Source organism: Armigeres subalbatus, chromosome 2 (assembly GCF_024139115.2).
Source record: "Armigeres subalbatus isolate Guangzhou_Male chromosome 2, GZ_Asu_2, whole genome shotgun sequence".
NCBI classification, from domain to species: domain Eukaryota; kingdom Metazoa; phylum Arthropoda; class Insecta; order Diptera; family Culicidae; genus Armigeres; species Armigeres subalbatus.
This window is the reverse complement of record NC_085140.1, coordinates 433042919-433067607: the sequence shown is the minus strand read 5'-3', so window position 1 is coordinate 433067607 and position 24689 is coordinate 433042919. Positions and strand designations below refer to the sequence as shown.

Genomic DNA, 24689 nt, shown 5'->3' with positions numbered 1-24689 from the left:
TCATCTGTTTGGAAATCAATTAGAACAAAAACCGTGGACCACATCCCTGAAGACGGAAGCTTCAACCAGAATAGACTTATGATACGATCTAATTAATTCTAAACCACCCTATATACTATTGTTAGGTAATTTAGAAAAGGTTATTTAGGCCGTTACAAATATTTAATTAACTTTTTGTTCTACTGGTCTCCGAAAGGTCAAGGGGGGGGGATAATAAAAAATAAATATTAAAATGAAAAAAATCAAAAAACTCCTCGGATTTGTTAAAGAATGTTTTGAAAATCCTCAAAATTATCCGATTTTTTTTGTTGCCCCCTCAAAATATTATTTTTTGGCAAAAAAAAATCCGAGGGGGAGGGGAGACAAAATAGATTTTAAATATTTGTATCGGCCTTAGGTTATTCAGGAAATATTTTTTGAGATTCGATACCGTTGCTTATATCGCTACTAAAAAATTGTATTCGAACGAAATTCTACACACTAGACTACGATAGCAATACGATAGTTGCAACTGTTTTACATTAATCAGACCGCAAAACTTCAAAATGATATGAAACTCAATGACAGCTACATTGCGCTGCACATTCAACGTTTGAAGTAAGCTTTGCCTTCTAAATGAATTTCCGTTTATCGAAATTTGCTTTAACCCTTAAAGGCGTAAGGCGATTTTTTTTAGAAATCGTTGGAAATATTTTTAACGTAAATAACCATTGAAATGATTAACATTAAACGTATTTTTGGTTTGTTGTTTTAAAACAACATTGCGCATTTAAGGGTTTAGCGCGTTTCCAAAACATATTCAGCTATGATATTTTTTGTCCCGCGCTCACGCAAAATGTATCTGGTCACTTTACACTAGTCGATTCGTCTTGGGATCAGCTGTGTATATAAATATGAAAGTATAAAACATTTCCTTGCATGGAAAGATGAACAAATGTAAAACACTCCGTTTTCATTAGTTCTGAAAAAAAAAAGCGTCGAGCTCGAATTGAAATCGATCTAGAGTGCGGTGCTGCAATCAACCAAATGATTGACAAGTCCAAAAAAACAACCCGAGCAAGATTGGGCAGGTTCGCCTAGTAAGTAGCTTAGCTTAGGTTAGATTAGACTGACTGTACATATCAATGGTTGCTACTCCGTGATTGATCGGAACTGGTGCGAATTGCACTTCGATCCAAGTGAATAGTTGTTGGGATTTACCATCTATTCTGCAAGTGCACGTTCCAGCAGTTCTCGGATGTTGATCAATAACGGCGCCGGCCATACAGTCAGTTGGGAAAGGAAAGGAAGGTTAGTTTGTGGTTATTGTTGCTACTAGAAACCGAGAAAACCTCTGCATCTCCACAATTACCACGGGAAGGAATTTGTGTTAGTTGGGTAGGGTAATCAGAAGCTTAGATCGGAATTCACCATGGAAAGCGATGTGATCTATGCAACTTCTATTTAAAAAATTAGTACGGATATTTTTATATACAACAGTATTAGCATTATCTTATCAGATTGTTTAGAGTAATATTGAGTGTTGCGATTGTTCATTTGTATGTGGACTTAAAAAGTAAACGCCATCGTTATTGTTTTAACGCGAAAGAATATGAGCATTTTTCTTGCGAACCAGAAGATTCAACGAGATATTAACATAAAAAGAAGAATTACAAAGACAAAAGAAATACACAAGAAAAAAGCGAGAAATAGTATAAAAATCATATAGTAGTATATAATATAATAGTATATAATAGTAATATAATAATATAATATAATATAATATAACATAATATAATAGTATAAAAATAATACTTAACAAACTCCCGCTGATCTTCTGAACGGTTGGTATGGAACCTTGGACGATGCCACCCACGCAACCAATCGAACAATCACTGATGCGAAAAGGGACCCTTGTTCGATCAAAAGAATCGCCCTCAGAATCGAATCTTTAAACTTCAAACATCAATGATTAAAAACTATTCGTACTCGAAAGGCCAACATATCACACACACGCGCATCCGAAGAGCTTAGCGAAAGCTAAGAAAATAACTTTTTCCTTACGAGACGAGCCAGCCTCGGGCTGAAAGTCTCGATAATAAAGAATAAAAAAAACTTTTTCCACGCGAACCGCGACCTGTCGTACCGAAAAAAATATACACCGCCGGAAACACGTAGCACTTTTTAAACTAACAAAGGAAGGTAGAACAGATTCAATTAGCGTCATATTGTGACATCAACGATATAGAATTTCATTTATTTGATATTTCTTTAGGATTACTTTCGTAAATATAAAAAGGTATTGTGGCAAGGAGTTATTCAATACACTATTCATCCAACACATTATGCTTAAATTCTATAAATCTATATGTAGTAATATCAAAACTCTCACAGCGTAACGGTTTTTAAATGATAGATGATTTTTTCTTGAATTAGGCGTTAAGACTGTTAAGACTTAACCCTTCCCCTCAAAATTTTATGTAAACTGTGTTCATCTCCAAATTCAAATAAAGTGGCATTAATATTACTCAATCAGATGAAAATTGAAAAAAAAGAAGTTTACCAAAAAACCTATTAATCCCCCTAGGTAGTGTTGTCTTTTTCGTGCATCATAGGAAAATGTAATTTTGTCATAACTTTTGAGCCCATAGTCCGATTCAGCCTATTTTTAATGGAAAAACATTCTCTGACGAATAAAACTTGTTGCGAAAAAATACGTTTAGGATAATTGCCTAAAAAAGAGTTATGATCATTTTTGCTCACACACACACACATACAGACATTCACACACACGTACACACATACATTACCTCGATTCGTCGAACTCAGATGATCGGTATACAACACTGGGTGTTCGGGTTTTCTTTTAAATGCTTTTGGAGCGATCATATAGCTTCTACGTATATTAGTACACGAGAAAGGCAAAAATGGGATTTTTTTTCAATTTCATGTGTCTTACAAAATGGTAAATTTGGGCAGAATTTTATTCATGGTCTTCAAAGCAAGAGTCTACAGTGTAGTGTAGTGCATGGTGTTTTACTGCGGGGTATCTCGGGTACCAAACTGTTTTATTCGTTAAGTATGGCGCAAAAAATATGCTTTTACAGAACTACTAAAAACTAAATGCTGGACGGAGCTATTATTACATTATCAAGCCTATTGTATAGATCTGTTTAAAAGCTTTGTAACGATATATAAACATTATATGTTTGAGACGAAAATATGGCAAAGCTGCCCGGTTTCCAAAACAAAAGTAAAAATGTCATTTCTAGGAGGGGCCAGTTTGAACGCCCCCTACCCCTCCCTAAAATATCTAAAAATAAAATCTGTCCTGATTATGAAAGTATAGGTTATAAGCTGTGTATTCATAATATTTTAGACGCCAAAATCGAAAATTGCCATTTTGGTAGTATGAGTTCAAAAATTCTATAAGGGAAGATCCATCAAGTACGTCACGCAAAAATTGGCAATTTTCACCCCCCTCCCCTTTTGTCACACTTTTTGTATTAAACCTCTAAAATTTGTATATGAACCGTCACGCTGCTCAGAACTCTCTCCCCTTTCCCACTTTGTGAATGGTCCCTAAGCCTATAGGCTAAACAAAATGACAGACATGCTGCGTTCGTTTTTCTATTACTGCCTCACGTATTTGCTAAGAGCATAGGGTAACGGTACCAATGCACACTGGTTCAGGAGCCCTCAAAACGTGCGTTTTTTAGTTTTCGACCTGAAAACTACATTGTAGAGTCATGATGACTTTAGAAGAGTTGAAGGATATTTCTTGGGCTTTATTTTGATAAGAAAATATTAATGATCTATCCACCTTGAAGGGCGGTATGGAATAAAAAATTTACGCAGATGTACAAAAGCAATGGTTGTTCTCTGCAATGTTATAAATAATGTGAATTCGAACATCTTTTCTGAAGACACAATATTGGACAAACGGTTTTGTAAGGAATTAGAGCACGTTTTGTATGAATGACCCCCAAAAATCATATTTTGAGCATAACTTTTTTGGAAATGATTTTGCACTATGGTTTATTCTAGAAATTTGTGCATAATGACAAAAAACATGTTTGTCTAGAAGACTACTTTGATCTATCTTGAAACCTGTCAAAGTTATTAAGGAATCTTTAGAAAAAATAGTCAATTTTCACACCAAAACACCATGAAAAGCGGCAAGAAGCGGCAAGCCAAACAGCCACCATCTGAAAGATTCGGTTTTAAGCTACCGAATGCACAATGTTTTGTTTTGTTCCATCGTGTTCCACTATTGTTTTGAATCAAATTAAAATAGTCCTTAATGTACGTTTTTCAGTACAACTGTTACGTAAACAATGAATCAGTGTTGTCCTACACTCAGGGCAAAATATTCTGCTCTTTGATTTTACTCCATCTAAACGATTTTATAGCCTCAACTAAGTAAGTTCAACTAATAGAAGGATATTTGAATTTTCTAAATGTCATGGCAAACTGTCAAAAAAATGCACTCCAGAGCCACAGGAGCGCGCGCGCTGAAAATACACTTCAGTGAAAACACTCCAGTGTATTTTCAGTGCGCGCGCTCCTGTGGCTCTGGAGTGCATTTTTTTGACAGTTTGCCATGACATTTAGAAAATTCAAATATCCTTCTATTAGTTGAACTTACTTAGTTGAGACTATAAAATCGTTTAGATGGAGTAAAATCAAAGAGCAGAATTTTTTGCCTTGAGCGTAGGACAACACTGCAATGAATTATTGGCAGTGGCTGATTTTCTACCCGCCGCTGCCACATCCAGGCGCTATCGTATATGCGCAAATAGCCAGTATGAGTTAACCACCAGAAATAAGGCGTGATTTATCAAAAGTAGGAACTTTTCACGAAAAACTATTTGGTACCAGTTGTGTAGGAAGGTGTTCGCTACTACGCCTACCAAATATTTTTTCGATGAAGGTGCTTAATTTTGAGAAATCGAATCTTAGATACCTTTCGCCATGTTGATTTCGGAAAATTAACTCTTAGTGTGCCGCTGTAAGCACGCTCAAAGCAGGCGATTCATTAAAAAGTGGCTAACATGATTAGTTATTTATTGCATGGTTACAATCTCGACAAATGACAGCCATTCGTCTTAAATGTGGCTGTTTCGTCTTGATGGAGATTGTTACTATGCAATAAATAACCAATCATGTTAGCCACTTTTTAATGAATTATTGGCAGTGGCTGATTTTCTACCCGCCGCTTCCACATCCAGGCTCTATCGTATATGCCCAAATAGCCAGCAAGAGTTAACCGCCAGAAATTTATATGGCGAAAGACATCTAACGCAGCTTTTCTCAAAATTAGAAACTTTTCATGAAAAACTATTTGGTACCGGTTATGTAGGAAGGTGTCCGCTACTTTATTATTATTTATTTGTTCAGACTAAGGCCGAAGTGGCCTGTGCGGTATATAAGAGTCTCCTCCATTCGGCTCGGTCCATGGCTACACGTCGCCAACCACGCAGTCTACGGAGGGTCCGCAAGTCATCTTCCACTTGGTGTGTCCGCTACTACACCTACCAAATATTTTTTGGGTGTCCGCTACTACACCTACCAAATATTTTTTCGATGAAGGTGCCTAATTTTGAGAAGTCGAACCTTAGATGCCTTTCGCCATACTGATTTCAGAAAGTTAACTCCTAGTGTGCCGCTGTAAGCACGCTCAAAGCAGGCGATTGATTGTTTACATAACAGTTGTACTGAAAAACGTACATTAAGGACTATTTTAAGTTGATTCAAAACAATAGTGGAACACGACGGAACAAAACAAAACATTGTGCATTCGGTAGCTTAAAACCGAATCTTTCAGATGGTGGCTGTTTGGCTTGCCGCCTCTTGCCGCTTTTCATGGTGTTTTGAGGTGAAAATTGACTATTTTTTCTAAAGATTCCTTAATAACTTTGACAGGTTTCAAGATAGATCAAAGTAGTATTCTAGACAAACATGTTTTTTGTCATTATGCACAACTTTCTAGAATAAACCATAGTGCTAAAATCATTTCCTAAAAAGTTATGCACAAAATATGATTTTTGGGGGCCATTCATACAAAACGTGCTCTAATTCCTTACAAAACCGTTTGTCCAATATTGTGTCTTCAGAAAAGATGTTCCAATTCACATTCTTTATAACATTGCAGAGAACAACCATTGCTTTTGTACATCTGCGTAAATTTTTTATTCCATACCGCCCTTCAAGGTGGATAGATCATTGATATTTTCTTATCAAAATAAAGCCCAAGAAATATCCTTCAACTCTTCTAAAGACATCATGACTCTAAAATGTAGTTTTCAGATCGAAAACTAAAAAACGCACGTTTTGAGGGCTCCTGAACCAGGGTGCAATGGTCCACAAAAGAAAATATTTTTTTTAAATCGATAATTATGAGAAATTTACAGCTTGAACCCTCTCTTTCTCATGACCCTTTTTCAAAGATATTGAAATCTTTGAAAGGAAGGAAGGATTCACCTACGAAAAAAATGCTATTTGGCACAGCTAAAACTAGTGGAAAACGAAAAGTTGTTGATTGTAAATCAATAGTTTCTTGATTGTTTCCAATAGTTTACCTATTTTTACACAAAATTGATTATATTGGCAGTCTAATGAAACCATAAAGCAAAATATGATTGACCTCTACAGCTACCGCTTTTCTATCTTTTCTTTCTTTTCTATCTACAGCTACCGCTAATTCTATCTACCATGGGAAGGAAATGGTTGATTTAGCCAATAGATAAACTAATAAATTTGCTAACAAAAATGAGATTGATATAATTTAACAAAATATTGCTTGCACCATTAATGGGTGCACTGTTCCTGTAGTGGTAGAAAAATAGTAGTTTGTGCAACAAGTTGCAAAAAGTTGATTTTTTCAGCACGAGTTGTACGTTTATCCAACGAGGCTTGCCGAGTTGGATAAATACTACGAGTGCTGAAAAAATCGAGTTTTGCAACGAGTTGCACACGCTATTTTTTGCAATGACGAAAAATGGACTTTAATTTGATAAATCTGTTCCAAAATTGTAGTCTAATTTTCTCCGCATGATCATTCTTGCCAATAAATTATGTTGCTGCGGAGAACAATCAGATTCCATGTTACCGTGCCCCATTGCAAAGTTCAATGAGCCGTGAAGCGATAGATGTACTTGCCTTTGGAAATTTTGGATGTCATGACCGCCAAACTATTTAATTTATTACGGGGCGCATAGAATACACTATTTGAGCACTTACCCAAGCTAATTTAGCAAAATTTAGTCACGTAACGACTGTTCTGGTGTTGGTTTTTCATTATAGCACCCAAATGAGTGTTATAATGAATATTATGCAACCCATTTGAGTTGCATAATGTTCATTAAAGCATCCATTTCGTTAGTATGGAAAAGTAGGCCGTTTTATCACTCAAAGACGAACTGTAAACCAGATATTATGATCAGGAATTGCAAAAAAATAATTTTGGTTCCCATAATGGTGCTATCCATTGATTTCTTATGAGACTCGTCACTACTGGTACTTTTGCACTACTATAGGTACATGGGATCCAAGGGATCCAAGAGATGCAAGGGAGTTGATTTTATTTAAAAAGTTTATCGTTGCTAACATTCAGGTGATAACATCGTTTAAATTTACGCTCTTTTTGGCATTCCTTTTATGTGCATTACTTTCGTGTTAATTTCAACAACTTTTTCTTTCTATGTGGGGTCAAAAAACGAACCATTTTTGTTTAGTGATTACATTACACGATGGGCCATGCGGGAAGTTAGGAGGAAATTATTTTCAGCAAAGTCGTAGATTATTATTCAAGCTCTATTTTGAAGTTTGTTGCAATAGGGTGGTCCCACTACATTTTGAGATAAAATTTTTAACTTCCATATTTCTAATTTTAGCATTGTACGATGTTATAGAAAGTTGTTCCTTATTTAATTTAGAGACACATTGCTGAAGAAACCATTGTTGTACGTCGGTTGTATCATTTGTTATGATACATAATTTCAAATACAAAGGATTCACAGGATTCTGTTTTAACACGATTTTTTTTCGCTCGTATATTTGATCGTGTGACTTCAATTTATCACCAAACTCTTCGCAATATGTTTCAAAAAATCCAGAATAAATCAAAGAAAAATCACATGATAGTTAATATGCGTCAAACATTTAGGACGATTGGAAAATTGAGAAAATGTAAATCGTGTAAAAGCAGAATCCACTGTAATAATGTTAGAATGACCCTAAAAAATCAATATTTTGATTGTAACTTTTTAGTTTTAATTTTTATGGAAGTGACGTCTTCTACGAAGTATAGACATGTGGTTATCGTAAGAAGTTCTAAGAACCTTTCGTTCACGACGTCATTGATATGAAGCAAATTTATATTTTTAGTTTCTGGTATCCTGAAGGAAATTCTCGAGATTTCGGAATTCTATCTTTTCAGAAGCTTACAGTAAGATTCTTGGGGCTCTGATTTTGGTACAGATTAATTTGCTACTTCGTAGCGGTTTTTGATTGAATTTAAAATTGAGCTTTGATTTATAACTTGTGCGGTAATAATTCCTTGGACTGTTATTAAAATGTCACTCTCAGTTTTGCATTTTCTGGAGCGATTTTGAAGATTTTTCATGAATGGGTCATCGCTCTCACAGGCAGCCTGGAGGTTGGATAGCAAAATCGTTCAAAAAGGTCTCATGGGTTCTTGCCCTCAAAAACATTCAATCTATTCTATAAGCATTCTAAGTACTTGAAACAGTGACCCTTTTCAACCCCGTTTGGCCCATTGTCACCTCCGACGACGGTATTCAGAATGCTTGCATAATAAATTGAATGTCCCAGTAAACCACATATCGTATAACAAACAGCAAATGAAGTCGCATTTGCGTCCATCAAAAATCTGAATCGCATTGTATATCAAACTTTGTCAGATTATTGTCAAAGTATACGATAATTTTTACCGTAGTTATTTTCACTAATCGTAATTGTGTGAATTAAAACTCGTAATGACTAATACTCATTGCAATATCCTATATGAGTGCGAATGAATGTCTGTGCGAATCGTAATACAATCGAAATCACTTCAGCCCAAACTGCTTGTTGAAGTTTCAAGCAGTTGTAAAGATAAAAATTGTGTATTTTATGTTGAGCAAAAATCCAAATTAGTTCAAGATGTGCAGTATGGTACAGTGGTACAGTATCCGCCTGCAAATCTAAAGATCGCATGTTCGAGATTTGGTGCAGGCAGGATTTTTTTTTCATATTTTTATGTATAATCGTAATACTGTTCCCATGATGTCGGGAAAAATCGTATAATAAAACTCGTATGTACCTATATCGCCTCCACTTTGGTACGTATATAGCCAATCTGTGCATTATATACGATTAAGTTGGTTCTTATATAATAACCTATATCAAAAGATATTGGTACCAAAATGTTGACTGGGGTATCTGAGGGCAAGATAAACAAACTGCATAAGACCTTTTTCATTGATTTTATTATCCAACCTCCAGGCTGTCCATGACCCATTCTCACCCCGATGAAGCTACTGAATAGTTAGGCACCAGCTATTTTGGCGCAATTGATACAGTGATAATTTGGTGTCAGTAGCTAAACTGGTTTTTTGCGGGAGAAACGATGAATCCGTTTGAGCAATGTCTTGACTTGCAATTATTCTGAAACAATGAATTATTTTTTTCGGAAATTCACCCAGCAACTCAATGAAATATTCTTCCGGGACTTTTTTTTGGAAAATTTCTCTTTAAGTTTAGACATTCCATTTTGAATTATCTTTTCAATTTTCTTCGTGATTTATTCCAGAAATTCTCATGGAACTTACTCCAGAGTCGCTTATGTACTTCCTTATGAAGTCCTTATGAAGAATTTCTTGAGGATGTCCCTTAAGGAATTACTTCGGAGGTTCCTCCAAAAATCCTTTGAAAATGCCTCCTCAAATTCCTTCGGAAATTGATCCAGAAGCTTGTTTGGAAATTTCTCCAGAAATTCCTTCGAGAATTTCTTCCAAAAATTCATTTACGAATTCCTCCGGAAATCCTCGCAGATGTTACTTATAAACTATATATACATTGATAATAATTTAAAATTGAATGGAATTTTATAATATGGCCTTGAGGAGGCGCTGGCTTATTTGAATTTGATAACCTAAATTCTATTTGATCATTGGATGGTCTGAAGTCAGGCAACGAACCCTAAACCGATTTTTACCCTCACTAAAACGTTCTTGTTGTGTTTTAATACCGGCCAGATGGTGGACCTCAGAAGTTTGTATTCTGTGAAGAGTGTTGAGGGTCATCTCCGGAAACTTAGATGATGAGTTTTTGCGCAGTTCTTCCAGACCGGCATGCCGTATTCGATCACAGGGAGGATGATTTGCTTGTAGACAGCAAGCTTATTTTTCAGTAATAATGACGACCGACGGTTGATCGAAGGGTATAATAGCTTCCACAAAACGATAAGCTTACTATCGAGGGTCAAGCCAATCTAATCGGCCTCATTAGCCCACTACACAGTCGTGCCCTTTAGGATGATTTTACAGTCCTCAGGCAGAACATGTTTAGGGGATTTAGAGTGGAGAAAAATGACGACCTGGGTTTTCGCCGCGTTGATACAAATCTTCCAGCTGGTGATGTACTCTGTCGGGGCATCCAGGCCTCGTTGGAATTTTGCCACTAGCGCTCTGATCACTCTACCTTGGTAGACGATGGAGTTGTCATCTGCGAACAGAGACGGAATACCGCCTTCTGGACTTCTGGAGGTTCTAGCACGTCGGAGGTGAACAGCAGAGGTCCGAGGATACTGTTCTTGGGGATGCCTGCGATATCGAATATTGGTAACTCGGGTCAGTTGGTGTACGGTCGATCGACCACGTTGGATACCAAGCTGTTCCTCGAGCAAGATGTTGCGATTTTCGGCAGACTCGAGTAACCGGCTGTGAATCGCCTCTTCACACAGCTTGCATAACCCTGAGAGAAGGCTGATGGGGCGATAACTTTTCGGAGGAAGGATCCTTCCCAGGCTTCCGGATGGGGATGATTTTGGTTGACTTTCAGGACGATGGGAAGTTGCTGAAACGGAAACACTGATTCAAGATCAGCGAAAGGTGCTCGAAGAACGGAGCACTCATGTGTTCGAGATTCAGGATTCTCGATGAAAGTTTCACTCGGACTGCTGATGCCGATTGACCTAGGAGCAGGGACAGAAAAAGTCACTTCAACTACACTCAAACATTTGACATACAACACATTATCAAATCGCCAGTCCTTTACAAACTTGAATGTGCGAATGAATAGGACAGCATGTGCATGAACAGCAGCAAGCGTTAACTCTCGATGTCAGCATTGTTGTGGATGGTGTCGAAATAGATTTTCAGCTTGGCACATTGATATTCAATTTGAAATCTCAAAATATGAATATCATTTCATACTGTAGTGCATGGATTTAACATTTTAAAGTCAGATTTCTAAAATACATGCATCTGTTTAATATACAAAGTAAAATAATTATCAATTTTCGGTGCAAATCATCCACAATTCAAAATATTCATTTCAGCCTAGGTTCATTGTTTTCTCTCGATTATCAATCGGCTATTGAGGATCAGGCGGCAAATTTGGTAAGGAAGTTTGACAGCATGCTGCGAGATATTCGTGCCTGCTATACCGAGCGTCTGATCAAAATAGATACGAGTCAGTGACGAAGCTGCCTGCCGAGTGTCGATGCAAGTGATAGTAAAACCAAGATTTCCGTCCTTGCCTAGGAGCCCACTTCGCTCACCACCGTATAGTGGTCCGAGCTGAGCTCCTGGTAGACAACCGGATGCGAAATAAGATCGTGTATATTTGTGATGAATATGTCGATTGTAGCATGCAATCCGGACCGACTCAGCCGAGTGGGAGAGTCCGGACTCAGGATCGTTTAATGGCCTTCCTCCATATCGTTACTCCAGATGGTGCCGTTTCGATTGCCGCGACTGTTGCCCCAGTCTTGATGTTTTGCATTCAGGTCGCCGGCAATGATTTACTGACCTTGCCTCCGCGTAAGCTTGACAATGTCCCTACGAAGGGCGGCCGATGATCCGCCGGCTTTGGCTTAAGCTGGGTAGTACGCCGCGATGAGCGTGATTGTGCCGATAAAGTAGTAACTTCGACACCGATTGCCTCGATGACAATCACCTGGAAGCTTGGTAGCAGGCGACAGTTGATGTTGTAGTGAAGAGCGATGGCTACACCACCTTCCCCGGTCGGACGGTCGAGTCACACGATGCGAAAGTCCGAGAAGTAGACGCTCACCTCCGGTTTTAGGTGCGTTTCGGTGATGAACGCCACGTCTATTTCCTTCTCCTCAAAGAAATCCAGTTCCAGTTGACCAGGCTAGCAGCCATTTTCAATGATGAACATGCCAAGAGTGAAAATATGGTTGAAATGGGGTTTACATCCACCCGGCCGAGTGACGAGCTGCGCGAAGATTGGCATAATTTGCACCGTCGGGGAGCCACCATGCCCGGATAATTCACCTCGTTGAGAGCAGGAACACGGTTCATCTTCGGTAGGGTTCTGGTGGAAGCTTTATTCCGGATTCCCAGGAACTTCGCTCGCTTTGGACAGTCCTTTGTGTTGGCCTGATGTTTCTCGAAACAGTTGGCGCACTTGGGTATCGGCCATCTCTACTTTGTCGCACTCGTTGGTCGGATGTGGTTAGCCACTATTGTTGCAGCGCGGCTTGATGCGTCAGTTCCTGGTTCCGTACGGATTCTTGCCGGGGTGGTCATGAGTACACTACTCATACTTGTGGACCTCGAAGAACTCTACGACAGAATGATGGTGGTCCTTATTTACCGGCACCGGTGGTCCTTCCTTATCGGCGCTGCAGAGACAAAATGTACATTTCAGCACCTTAGCGATCAACTGGTGAATTTTTGGGCGCAAATCCGGCGGATCGCCTTTCACAAACACAGGCGGGCACTTCTTCTTCCACTCTGGTTTCACCTGCGGCAGTTGCGATTACTGCTTCTTACGTTTCTTCAGCGGGTTTCCGGAATCGTCGATTAGCAACGACGAATATACTTTGCTCTGCAAAAGCTGCTTGGAGCCGCCTCCAAGTGCAGTTCGCTTCGGCATCTTTCTCGCGACCGATTCTCCCATGACGGGTCCGGGAGAAAATAGCGCAGTAATAAATAATTCAGTTGTCCGCGAGCGGTAATGACTTCCTTGAATGTAACCGGTAGCGGTACCTTAAATATAAAATTTATTGTTTTGGTTTGCAAGTTCTCAAGTATGAAAATTGGGCTACTGTGATGAACAACATATGGGCATCTGCAAAGGCGTCTACCTAGCATTATGGGATGATCAACAACATATGGCCATCTGACACATTAAGTATCTTCTTGAACAAAACATGTTGATCATAAGATTTGAAGCGACATTAGGAAAGTAATATGTACTTATAGATTATAATATAGAAGATGCATATTACAATAAAAAATAATGAAATCGCTATCACTTATATTACCTAATTATACATATTGTGTAAACAAATGGCATACAAACAAATTCAATTAAATTAAAAACCCTACTCGCTCAGGAAGATTGTAATGACTTGATGAACCTGGAGCAAAGCTTAATTAGACTAATCATAGTGCCACATTGCACTAGATTAGGTCATTAGATAGTTTTCCCTTCGCTAACTGATAACAGTGGTCGATAAAATAATCCTCGCCCATATGTAATGTCTGTGCGTCGGTCGGTGACATTATCATGTATGTACCTAAAAAAATAAAAATTTCCAATCAAACTTGTTTTGAACACTTGTTGGCTCAAAATTATCGTCTGAATTGGGCAGATGAAAGCGTCATAAAAATTGCGATAATCCTGGTAAGACCTAGTGACCCAGGCAACCAACAACGGCGCGCAATCTTTGCACCATTAATCCATTATTGCTGCTGGTAGCTCCATGCCCAAAAATAAAACCGTCATCGTTCAGACAAAACCATTATCGTTCAATGATGATGACGTTGAATTTTGAACAATCGCGTTGACCTATCGTCGCCGGGAGAAAGAACCATTAGACGGTGCCATTTCTAATTGACGTCATAACCAGTACGCCTTTCCATTTCTCCGTCATCAACTGGACTCCGAATGTTCACGCGAATGTTGATGCGATATCACGTGATAGGCATGCGATCGCTGCGAGCTCTATCAGGCAGGATTTGAATACACAAAACTATTCTTCTCTCGCGGAAGTCGGAATTCCATTCGCTTGCAGATTGCGACAGACTTTGACTTTGAAAAGCATCCTATTACTAAATAGGATCGGTTTTGTTTTTTATATACAAACTGATAACGGCCTGGTAGCGTGGAAGGGTATTTGCATACAACGTGGGGATTAAACGACTTGCGCTCACACGCTTTGGCTTATTTACGACTATGCACTATAACGATCTTTTGTTTTCCTGGTTTATTGCAGCGCTGGCGGACTGGTGACGGCGGTGGCTCCAGTTGTCATCAAAGGCAAAGGTCTTTGGGTCGGATGGTCTGGCATCACACTGTCCGAGGAGGATGATATTCCCGAATCGGATCCCACGGATCGAACACCCACCGCAGGTCTACTTTCAGAACAGGTCGTATCGGTTAACGTTGAACCAGTGCTGTTCGACATGTACTACAATGGCTGCTGTAACGGAACTTTCTGGCCACTGTTCCACTCGATGCCCGGTCGAGCCACATTCAATGCAGAAAACTGGACGGCATATTACCAGGTGAATAAGGAATTTGCCACCAAGACTATTGAAGCCTTGGAGAGATGTTTAAAACAGAAGAAGAACCCAGGAATACCGATCGTGTGGATTCACGACTACCATCTAATGCTGGCAGCTAATTGGGTTCGCGAAGAAGCAGACGAAAAGAATCTGCCATGCCATATAGCGTTCTTCCTGCACATTCCATTCCCACCTTGGGACATCTTCCGTTTGTTCCCATGGTCAGATGAAATTCTGCAAGGAATGCTGGCCTGCGACATGATCGGTTTTCACATTCGAGATTATTGCTTAAATTTCGTCGACTGTTGTCAGCGAAACCTCGGTTGCCGAGTTGATCGAAAAAACCTACTCGTTGAGCACGGCGGTAGGTCCGTCCGAGTTCGACCGCTACCGATTGGAATTCCCTTCGAGAGGTTCGTTGAACTGGCGAAAAAAGCCAAACGTGTCCTCATGACAAACCAGAAAATCATCCTCGGTGTAGACCGTTTGGACTACACCAAAGGATTGGTAAATCGTCTTAAAGCGTTCGAAGTGCTTCTTGAGAAGCATCCAGAACATCGAGAAAACGTAAGCATGCTACAGATTTCGGTACCATCGCGTACCGATGTAAAGGAATATCAAGAACTGAAGGAAGAAATGGACCAACTTGTTGGTCGGATAAATGGTCGGTTCACTACGGCCAACTGGTCTCCCATTAGGTACATATACGGCTGTGTTGGCCAAGAAGATTTAGCCGCATTTTACAGAGAAGCATCCGTCTGTCTCGTAACACCACTACGTGATGGAATGAACTTAGTGGCGAAGGAATTCGTTGCCTGTCAAATCAATGAACCGCCGGGCGTTCTAATTGTGTCGCCCTTTGCTGGAGCGGGAGAAACCATGCACGAAGCCCTGCTATGTAATCCATATGAAATTGAATCCGCTGCGGAAGTAATACACCGTGCCCTCACCATGCCCGAAGATGAGCGCTCGCTCCGAATGGCACGAATGCGAAGACGGGAGATGCAACAGGATGTCAACAGCTGGATGAGACAGTTTCTTAAAGCCATGGATTCGCTTGAGGAAGACGAAATCGGCACCACCACGATGCATCCAGTCACAGTGGATGATTTCGATGATTACCTCTTGAAGTAGGTTGTTTTTCGTCATGTCTTTGAAACCACTAATAATAAACTTTATTCACAGCTACGTCGGATACAATCACAAACTGGCCCTACTGTTGGATTACGACGGAACCTTAGCGCCGATAGCACCCCACCCGGATCTGGCAACACTTCCACCAGAGACCAAGAACGTACTTCAGCGATTATCGAACCACTCGGACGTGTACGTAGCCGTCATTTCCGGACGAAATGTGGACAACGTCAAAGCCATGGTCGGTATCGAAGGGATCACGTACGCCGGAAATCACGGTTTGGAAATTCTACACCCAGATGGAAGCAAATTCATCCATCCGATGCCCATGGAATACGAGGGTAAAATGACCAAACTACTGAAAGCCCTGCAAGAAACGGTAAGCATTTGCCGATGAACTGGTCCTGTGCGATGCGATTTACTTCTATCCTACCAACGCAGGTCTGCCATCACGGAGCCTGGGTTGAGAACAAGGGCGCCCTGCTCACATTCCACTACCGGGAAACGCCGAACGAACTGCGAAACGATCTTGTCAACACGGCACGACACTTGATCACGGACAACGGTTTCAGCGTCACCGAAGCACATTGCGCGGTGGAAGCGAAACCACCGGTCCAGTGGAACAAGGGCCGAGCATCGATCTACATTCTGCGGACGGCGTTCGGTGTGGACTGGAGCGAACGCATCAAGATCATCTACGCCGGTGATGACGTGACTGATGAGGACGCCATGATGGTAAGTGTTATGAAATGGGCTGAGAATTCGGTATCACACGCAACAGCATCTCGTCGCTATCGGCACGGTCAACCTACCTGGGTACCTGATTGGCCACAGCGTCGATACACCTATTCCAGGCGTATTGTAGAGTTCCATAATCGTCGGTCTTGGGCGATGTTCCTCCAGTTTCCCCGAACGTTTAGGGCCCCCAAATCCGTACAACCAGCAATTTCCTTCCACGATGTCGCCGACCTCATTCCCGTTCTCTGTTGAATGTTGTTTTCGCTATTTTTTCTTCCGACATCTGCACTAGATGACCAGCTCACTGAAATATACCAGCCGTATTTTATACGATTCACAATATTTGCTGCTTTGTACACTTGAGGGAGCTCGTGATTCATGCGTCTGCTACACACACCATTTTTTAGATTCCCTCTGAGTATTGTACAGTTCGAAGGATACACATGATTCGAGGAGGAGCATTTTTGAAGCCAGCTGCTTCAGGAGAGGAGTCAGAATAGGAAGAACAGTTTTGACTAATCACACAGTCGGGAGCATTAAAGAAGTTGAAGATGAGCTCCACGATGCCTGAAAGTGTGAACATTGGAGCGCTCGGGAACTCTTCTGCTCACTCTCTATGCTCTCTTTCCGGCTGATAAATCGCAAAAATTGGGGCTTCTGGGATTTTAGATGTTCCCGGAAGCAGTGGAAACTCTCGATCATCCCGATGTGAAACCACAAAAGTTGAACGTTTTTGAGTATTTCCACCCGCTTCGAATTTGACCATGTTGGATTGGGGCTCACTTTAAGGCTGTTTTCTAGGCTTTTTCGAGGGTCACTGGCTCTGTTTTATTCTCTTCCTCGTTGAGGCATTGAAAACAAAGGGAACCCCATTTCCAACCTCGGAGTCAGAGCTACCTTGGAAAGGAAGAGACGAGTAGATGGTGTCAGAAACGACTGGAGAAGCGGCCTTCCTCAACATTTCGGCGTAACTTCGCCGAGAACGCTGCTGAACAGACCGCTTCTGGTGGATTCGCTGCTGTATGCACGTTAGGCAAGCTTCAAGAGCATGTGGAGGGCTTTCGTTATAATAGACACATTTCGGTGCCGTCTTGCACGCGTCCTCCACATGCTTCTCTCCGCATGATGCACAGCGAGGTTTAATGCAGCAGTACTTAGCGGTGTGACCCAGCTGCTTGGAATTAACACAATTCATCACCTTCGGTACATACAGCCGAACAGGTAAACGAAGTTTGCCAATCACTACGTAGTCAGGCAGTGCGGACCCGGAAAAAGTGACACAGAAAGAGTCAGACCTGAGAAGTCAGACGAGGAATAAATTTGCTTCTCTCCCTCCTGTGACACCGAATAAATTTGTTTGCAATCCAGTATCGCAACAGGAGGCAAAGAAACGTTCTTGAAACGACCGAAACCTTGTTTCAAATCGTCGCATGTCATACTTCCCTCCGTCACCACCCCCGCGATCTCACACACTCCTGACGGTAAATAAACCTTATATGGGGCAGTGCATAGGTTCATTATTTGACTTTTGAGCGGTGCCAAAATTCATTTAGAATGAATTCGGTGTATGAAAAGGTGTTCATTTTTAGTAAACAGCGCACCGCTCAAACATCAAAGAGTTCATTCGGCGCACTGCCCCATTAGGTTCTGCAGCATGACGTCACGAATGAATTCGGTCCTCGTCGAATGAACTTTTTTGACAGTTCAATAGTACTTTCCACTGACTCCGACAAGGTTCGAGTTCGTGATTGGTTGGCTGCCCCTGAGGCCAACGCGGAGTACTACTAATCTGTCATCAGTTTGAGGTTAGATACAGACGCTGCAGAACCTAATTCGAGTGTGAAAAGCTCACAGCTCACAGGCTCACAATCTCGTTGGCCTGTTTGCGATCTCTGACCGTGACGCGAAGCTTACTGGACCCAACCATGTCAATGGTCGTGAGTCGTGACAGACGAAAATCGCTTTTCCAGATCTTTGCTGATCTGGCTGATATTCAAGCGTTTGCCTTTGGGTCGAAAGAAAACAACGTACGGCCCACTAGAGTCGGGAGGGTAGGCCTTGTGGCGGGGGTTTGTAGGGGAAACAACTGCGTTGCTAGTGTCCATTCTGTTTTTACTTGGTACACCAGATTGCAACAAAACATCTAACAGGGGATTCGAAGTTCCCCCGCCATCTTCGTCTTCGTGCATTGCGGACACAAAATGACACATAACACGAACACAGTGAAAGACGAGTGAAAAAGAATTAAAAAAACACAAACGCAATATATTTAGATAATCAAATAAGATGGCGAAAAGAGGGGAAACAACGAGAGGGAGCTACAGTGGATACTGCTGTGTCGCCGGCCAACGGTTCTGGCAGCACACACTGGACGGATGGTCACTCGCCGGTGGCGCGATCGAAGCCAAGCACGTTGTTGTTGGTGTTCGCACCGCACTCAACGTCTGTGTTGGTGATGGGACTGTCGGTGTGGACGATTATGCCTGCACCTAGTGATGATGGACGCCGATGAAATTGCAAAATTAGGCGTTGTTTTGCAAAAATCAACGGAAACTCGAATGGCTACTCAATTATTAAGCACCAATTCCATTAAAGCACTTCGATTCACGATGATTAGCATTAGCATTGAGCAATTCGCACAAATTCGTAGGTGATACAAGCCAAGACTATTATATGAAAGTAGCATTGCTTTCATCCGTTACCGTTATGGAAGCATTGCACTCTCCAATAGTCGAGATCTGTCCTGGTCACGTAATTGCGAATGCTGAGGAAGGGAAAGGATGGTTAGTTGGACACCTACTTAAGAAAGATGCAGAGAACTCTACGACCTCTCATAGGTGCCACGGGAGGCTTTTGGAATTGTGTGGAAGGTTATAACAGTAGGAACCGTTTTGGTAGAACGAGAAACACAGAAAGAACTAAGATAGAAATACAAAGTAGGAAATGGTCGAGCCTGGAAAATGACCTCCTGCTTATAAGGCAGAAGCTGTAGCCACTAGACCAACGGGCTCGTCAGCACTTCGATTCACGATGATCGGTAAAAACCTGTACTTGAAAAAAAAACGAAAAAGAAACGAATCGTACGCGGACTTACAACTGTCTCGCACGGATGCTCGACGTGGAATGAATAATTTTTGATAATTGTGTAATTTTAGATTCCAAAACTTTGTATTGAACATAATATGCACGGCAATCAGTAAATCAAAATCTATCGAATCCTGCCCACCACAACCAGTATAGTGTATGAAGGGCTCTGGAACAAAAAATCAAAAGAGCAAAAAGTTGAGCAACTACAATCTAGAATCTAAAAGTTTTTAAGCCTCCATTGGAGAGGCATAAAAGAATTTTTCAAAAAAAACTCAGTAGCTTCGTTGAAGAAGACTTGAAGGATCCTTCAAGAAACTCGTAAGCTTCCTTTTGAGAGGCTCCGAAACCTTCTTTCAAAAAGTTTGTCAACCTCCTTTCAAGAGGCTCGGAAGGCCTTTTTCAAAAACATCTCGGCTAGATAGGCTCGAAAAACTCGGAGGTCTGCTTTCAAGAGGCTCGGAAGCCTTCTTTCAAAAGGTCCGAAAGCCTCTTTTCAAGAGCCTTGGAAGCCTCCTTTCAAGACGCTCGGAAGCCTCCTTACAAGAGGCTTTCAAGAGAGCCTTTCAAGAGACTCGGATACGACCCACCAAGAATTTGGAATTTTTCTTTCAAGAGACTTGGAAGCCTCCTTCAAGAGGCTCAGAAGCGTCATTTCAAGATTTGTAATTGGTAAATGGTGCTTTATTAAAAACGATGACCTGCCAATACAGTCGCCTCTCCACATCTCGATATTAAAGGGACCATCGAGATAGGGAGAGATCGAGCAATGGAAGGAAAATTGAAATGGGTACTAGATTCAAAAAAGCTCGTTGCTATGAAAAACGACAACAAAACAAATGTCGTTTCCTGTTGTTGATGTGTTTGTTGTTGCCCAAAGATGGTCTAGTAGCCTAAAAATTTGAACATATCGACATAAGGAAAGTGAATCCTGAACAAAATATGATCAGAACCCATCGAGATAGAGAGATATCGAGATAGGGAGGTTATCGAGGTGTAGAAAGCCCAAATATATTTAGATCGAAGGGACTGAGAAAACCATCGACATAGGGAGAGATATCGAGATATAGAACATCGAGATGTGGAGAGTCGACTGTAGTGACTTTTAATCAGGTCATGGAAGGTTACTTTTAGGAGATACAATTCAGGATACAGTGAGTGCAACAAAGATACTAGATGTGCAAAACCTCCTTTTAAGAGGCTCAGAATCCTCCCTTCAAGAGGCTCGCGAACCTGCTTTTAAGGGATTCGGAAACCTGCTTTTAAGAGATTCGGAAACCTGCTTTTAAGAGATTCGAAAGCCTCCCTTCAAGAGGCTCGAAAGCCTCCTTTCAAGAGGCTCGGAAGTCTCCTTTCAAAATGCTCGTAAGGCTCCTTTCAAGAGGCTTGGAAGCCTCCTTTCAAGATGCTCGGAAGCCTCGTTTCAAGAGGCTCGGAAGCCTCGTTTCAAAAGACTCGGAAGCCTCCTTTCAAACGGCTTGGAAGCCTCCTTTCAAGATGCTCGGAAGCCTCCTTTCAAGCGGCTCGGATGCCTCCTTTCAAGAGGCTCGGAAGCCTCCTTTCAAGAGGCTCGGAAGCCTTATTTCAAGAGGCTCGGAAGCCTCCTTTCAAGAGGCTCGGAAGCCTCCTTCCAAGAGGCTCGAAAGCCCCCATGCAAGAGGCTCGGAAGCCTCCTTTCAATTGGCTCGGAAGCCTCCTTTCAAGAGGCTCGGAGGCCTCCTTTCAAGAGGATCGGAGGCCTCCTTTCAAGAGGCTCGGAAGCCTCCTTTCAAGAGGCTCGGAAGCCTCCTTTCAAGAGGCTCGGAAGCCTCCTTTCAAGAGGCTCGGAAGCCTCCTTTCAAGAGGCTGGGAAGCCTCCTTTCAAGAGGCTCGGAAGCCTCCTTTCAAGAGGCTCGGAAGCCTCCTTTCAAGAGGCACGGAAGCCTCCTTTCAAGAGGCCTCAAGCCTCCTTTCAAGAGGCCTCAAACCCTCCTTTCAAGAGGCCTGGAAGCCTCCTTCAATTGGCTCCGGAAGCCTCCTTTCAAGAGGCTCGGAAGCCTCCTTCCAAGAGGCTTGGAAGCCTCCTTCCAAGAGGCTCAGAAGCCTCCTTCAAGAGGCTCAGAAACCTCCTTTCAAGAGGCCTCAGCCCCATTCAAGAGGCCTGAAGCCTCCTTTCAAGAGGCCTCAGCCTCCTTTCAAGAGGCCTCAAGCCTCCTTCCAAGAGGCTCGAAGCCCCCATGCAAGAGGCTCGGAAGCCTCCTTTCAATTGGCTCGGAAGCCTCCTTTCAAGAGGCTCGGAAGCCTCCTTTCAAGAGGATCGGAGGCCTCCTTTCAAGAGGATCGGAGGCCTCCTTTCAAGAGGCTCGGAAGCCTCCTTTCAAGAGGCTCGGAAGCCTCCTTTCAAGAGGCTGGGAAGCCTCCTTTCAAGAGGCACGGAAGCCTCCTTTCAAGAGGCTCGGAAGCCTCCTTTCAAGAGGCTCGGAAACCTCCTTTCAAGAGGCTCGGAAGCCTCCTTTCAATTGGCTCGGAAGCCTCCTTTCAATTGGCTCGGAAGCCTCCTTTCAAGAGGCTCGGAAGCCTCCTTCCAAGAGGCTTGGGAGCCTCCTTCCAAGAGGCTCAGAAGCCTCCTTTCAAGAGGCTCGGAAGCCTCCTTTCAAGAGGCTCGGAAGCCCCCATTCAAGAGGCTCGGAAGCCCCCATTCAAGAGGCTCGGAAGCCTCCTTTCAATTGGCTCGGAAGCCTCCTTTCAAGAGGATCGGAGGCCTCCTTTCAAGAGGCTTGAATGCTTCCTTCCAAGAGGCTCGGACGCCTCCAAAAGACCTCAAAGTCTTGTGGGAAGCTTGATGTATAAAATTAATTCGAATAGGAAAGTTTCACGAAATAACGAAAACTTCAGACAATCGTAAAGGACATCTGAGCCTACTCTCACCCAATAGGTAGTGTGACAGGATTTTACAGCATGCTAGAAGTCCCTCCACGGTTTCATGAGATAGAAAACAGCCTGGCCATTAGCCCACTCACCGTTTCAGGTCGGTGTCACTCTGCCATACAAAGTTAATAGAATGACCCGACTGTCAGCCCTCGCTTTCACAGTATTACAATATCCAAAAGCATAGTCACTATACATGCGGCCAGTGTACCATAATCAGGATCTTACTGGCATCAATCCTGGTGTATCAGTTGGTACTCCTGCTGGGCTTGTTCACTTTAAGCGGCACACGGTCGCTTTGATAGGGCCTACTTGCGGACACGTGCGGCTTTTTCAAGGGGTTTATCAGAGCTCACTGCCGAACCCCATCACATCATAAGCAGCTCCCCAAACTCGCAGAGCCCATTAGCAGGGGTCGTCAAGCCCTTGGACAAAGTCCCGGTTGCCCTGTAGTGTGAAGCCCTTCCAGGGTGTCTACTCATCTGTAAAAACAAGATTCCTTGATTTTCCACGTTTTCCACACCTCACATCATTTATTCTGGTAAATTATTTAAGAAATTCCTCTAAGAAATCCTACGCAAGTTCATCCAGAAATTGCTCCAGCCATTCAACCGAAAATTCCATCAGGAATTCCTTCGAAAATTTCTCCAGAGATCCCTTTGAATCGAAAAGGATGAATTCAGATATTTTTTCGAAAGGGGAATTCTGAAAATTACTTCGGAATTTCCTTCAGGAATTCCTTCGAAACTAGCTCCAGGATTTCCTTCCGAAATATCTTTACAAAAACTTTAGAAAACACTTCACGAAATTCCTTAGAAAATTCCTGTAGAGATGTCATTGACAATTCCCTTACAAATATCTTTGTAAATTGCTTTAGGGGCTGCTTCAAAAATTTCCTGAGAAAATCCCTCGGAAATACCTCCATTAAAAACTTTGGAGATTTCTTCAGAAATTCTTTTAAAACTTTTAAAAGAATTCTTTTAGAATTTGTATGGGGAATTAATTTTAGAATTCTTTTGCATTTAAGAATTCCTTTGGATGTTAATTCGGTAATTTCTTTGAAAGGAATTGTTCCGAAAATTTTTCTGTGATTTTTTTTTTTTTTGGAATTCCTTTAGCACTTCTAACGAAAATCCCCTCAGAAAATCATTTGGGAATGCCTTTGTAAATTCCTTTACGAGTTACTTTAGAAAAACCCTTTGGGAATTCCTTCAGAAATAGGGTAAAATGCCCAATAGTGGACCCCCTAGTAGCGGAATTTTGCGTTTTTTGTCATAAGGAGTAGAAATTTTCAACATATTAATTCTGCTTGACATCTAATATCAAGTTCTGCATCTCCTCTTTACGATACATACATTATTATTTATTCATTTCATTCACATTATTATTATATGATACATACATAAAACACTCAAATACACGACGTTATTCGTTGAAATTAACATTTTAAGGTCTGACTGAATTCGCCCTATAGTAGACCCCCTGGGGGTCCATAATAGGAATTTGCTTCCCTATAATGCTTCACTTGCTTCACTTCATTTGATTTTTATGTTCCGTTTCGGGACGTACTTCTTTCCTATTCTGGACCCCCCAAAATATTCCTATAATGGACACTCTCGTGTTTATTTTTTATATAATTGTAAAAAATCATTTAATTTTACTTTCCATAGCATTTCCAATGCTTGTAATCAAATCATCCGTAAGGTAGGTTTTCCCGATGGAATTTCATAACAAAATGTTTGCGTTGTGCTGTAATAATGCAAAAATGGCTGGAGGGTCCACTATTGGTTGGGGGTCCACTAGTGGGCACTTTACCCTATTTTAAGAAATTCTTTTGGGCTCCCCTTCAGCAGTTCCATTGAAAATTCCTTTAGAAATTCGTTCGGAAATACCAGTTGATGCAAAAGTATGAAATTGGTAATGTCGTTCCTGTTCGCGTGGCCAACATTCAATTTGTGTGGACCAAAGTAATTTATTGGGGAAATTGTTTTTGAATCCCTCTGAGGAATTCTTTGAATTTTTTTTTATTTTTCGAGAATACATTTGAAAATTCTTTTGAAATTTACTTTAGGAATGCCTTTG

The 24689-nt window shown here is 41.5% G+C and overlaps 1 protein-coding gene across 1 annotated transcript in view; it reads left to right on the top strand.

The window, feature by feature from the left end:
• Positions 1-24689, top strand: part of LOC134213581 (uncharacterized) — a 33935-nt gene that overhangs the window by 4405 nt on the left and 4841 nt on the right. Inside the window, exons 2-4 of the mRNA XM_062692759.1 lie at positions 14453-15874; positions 15930-16257; positions 16320-16613. Of these exons, the coding sequence (XP_062548743.1) occupies positions 14453-15874; positions 15930-16257; positions 16320-16613 (2044 nt within the window). The remainder of the gene's footprint in view (positions 1-14452; positions 15875-15929; positions 16258-16319; positions 16614-24689) is intronic.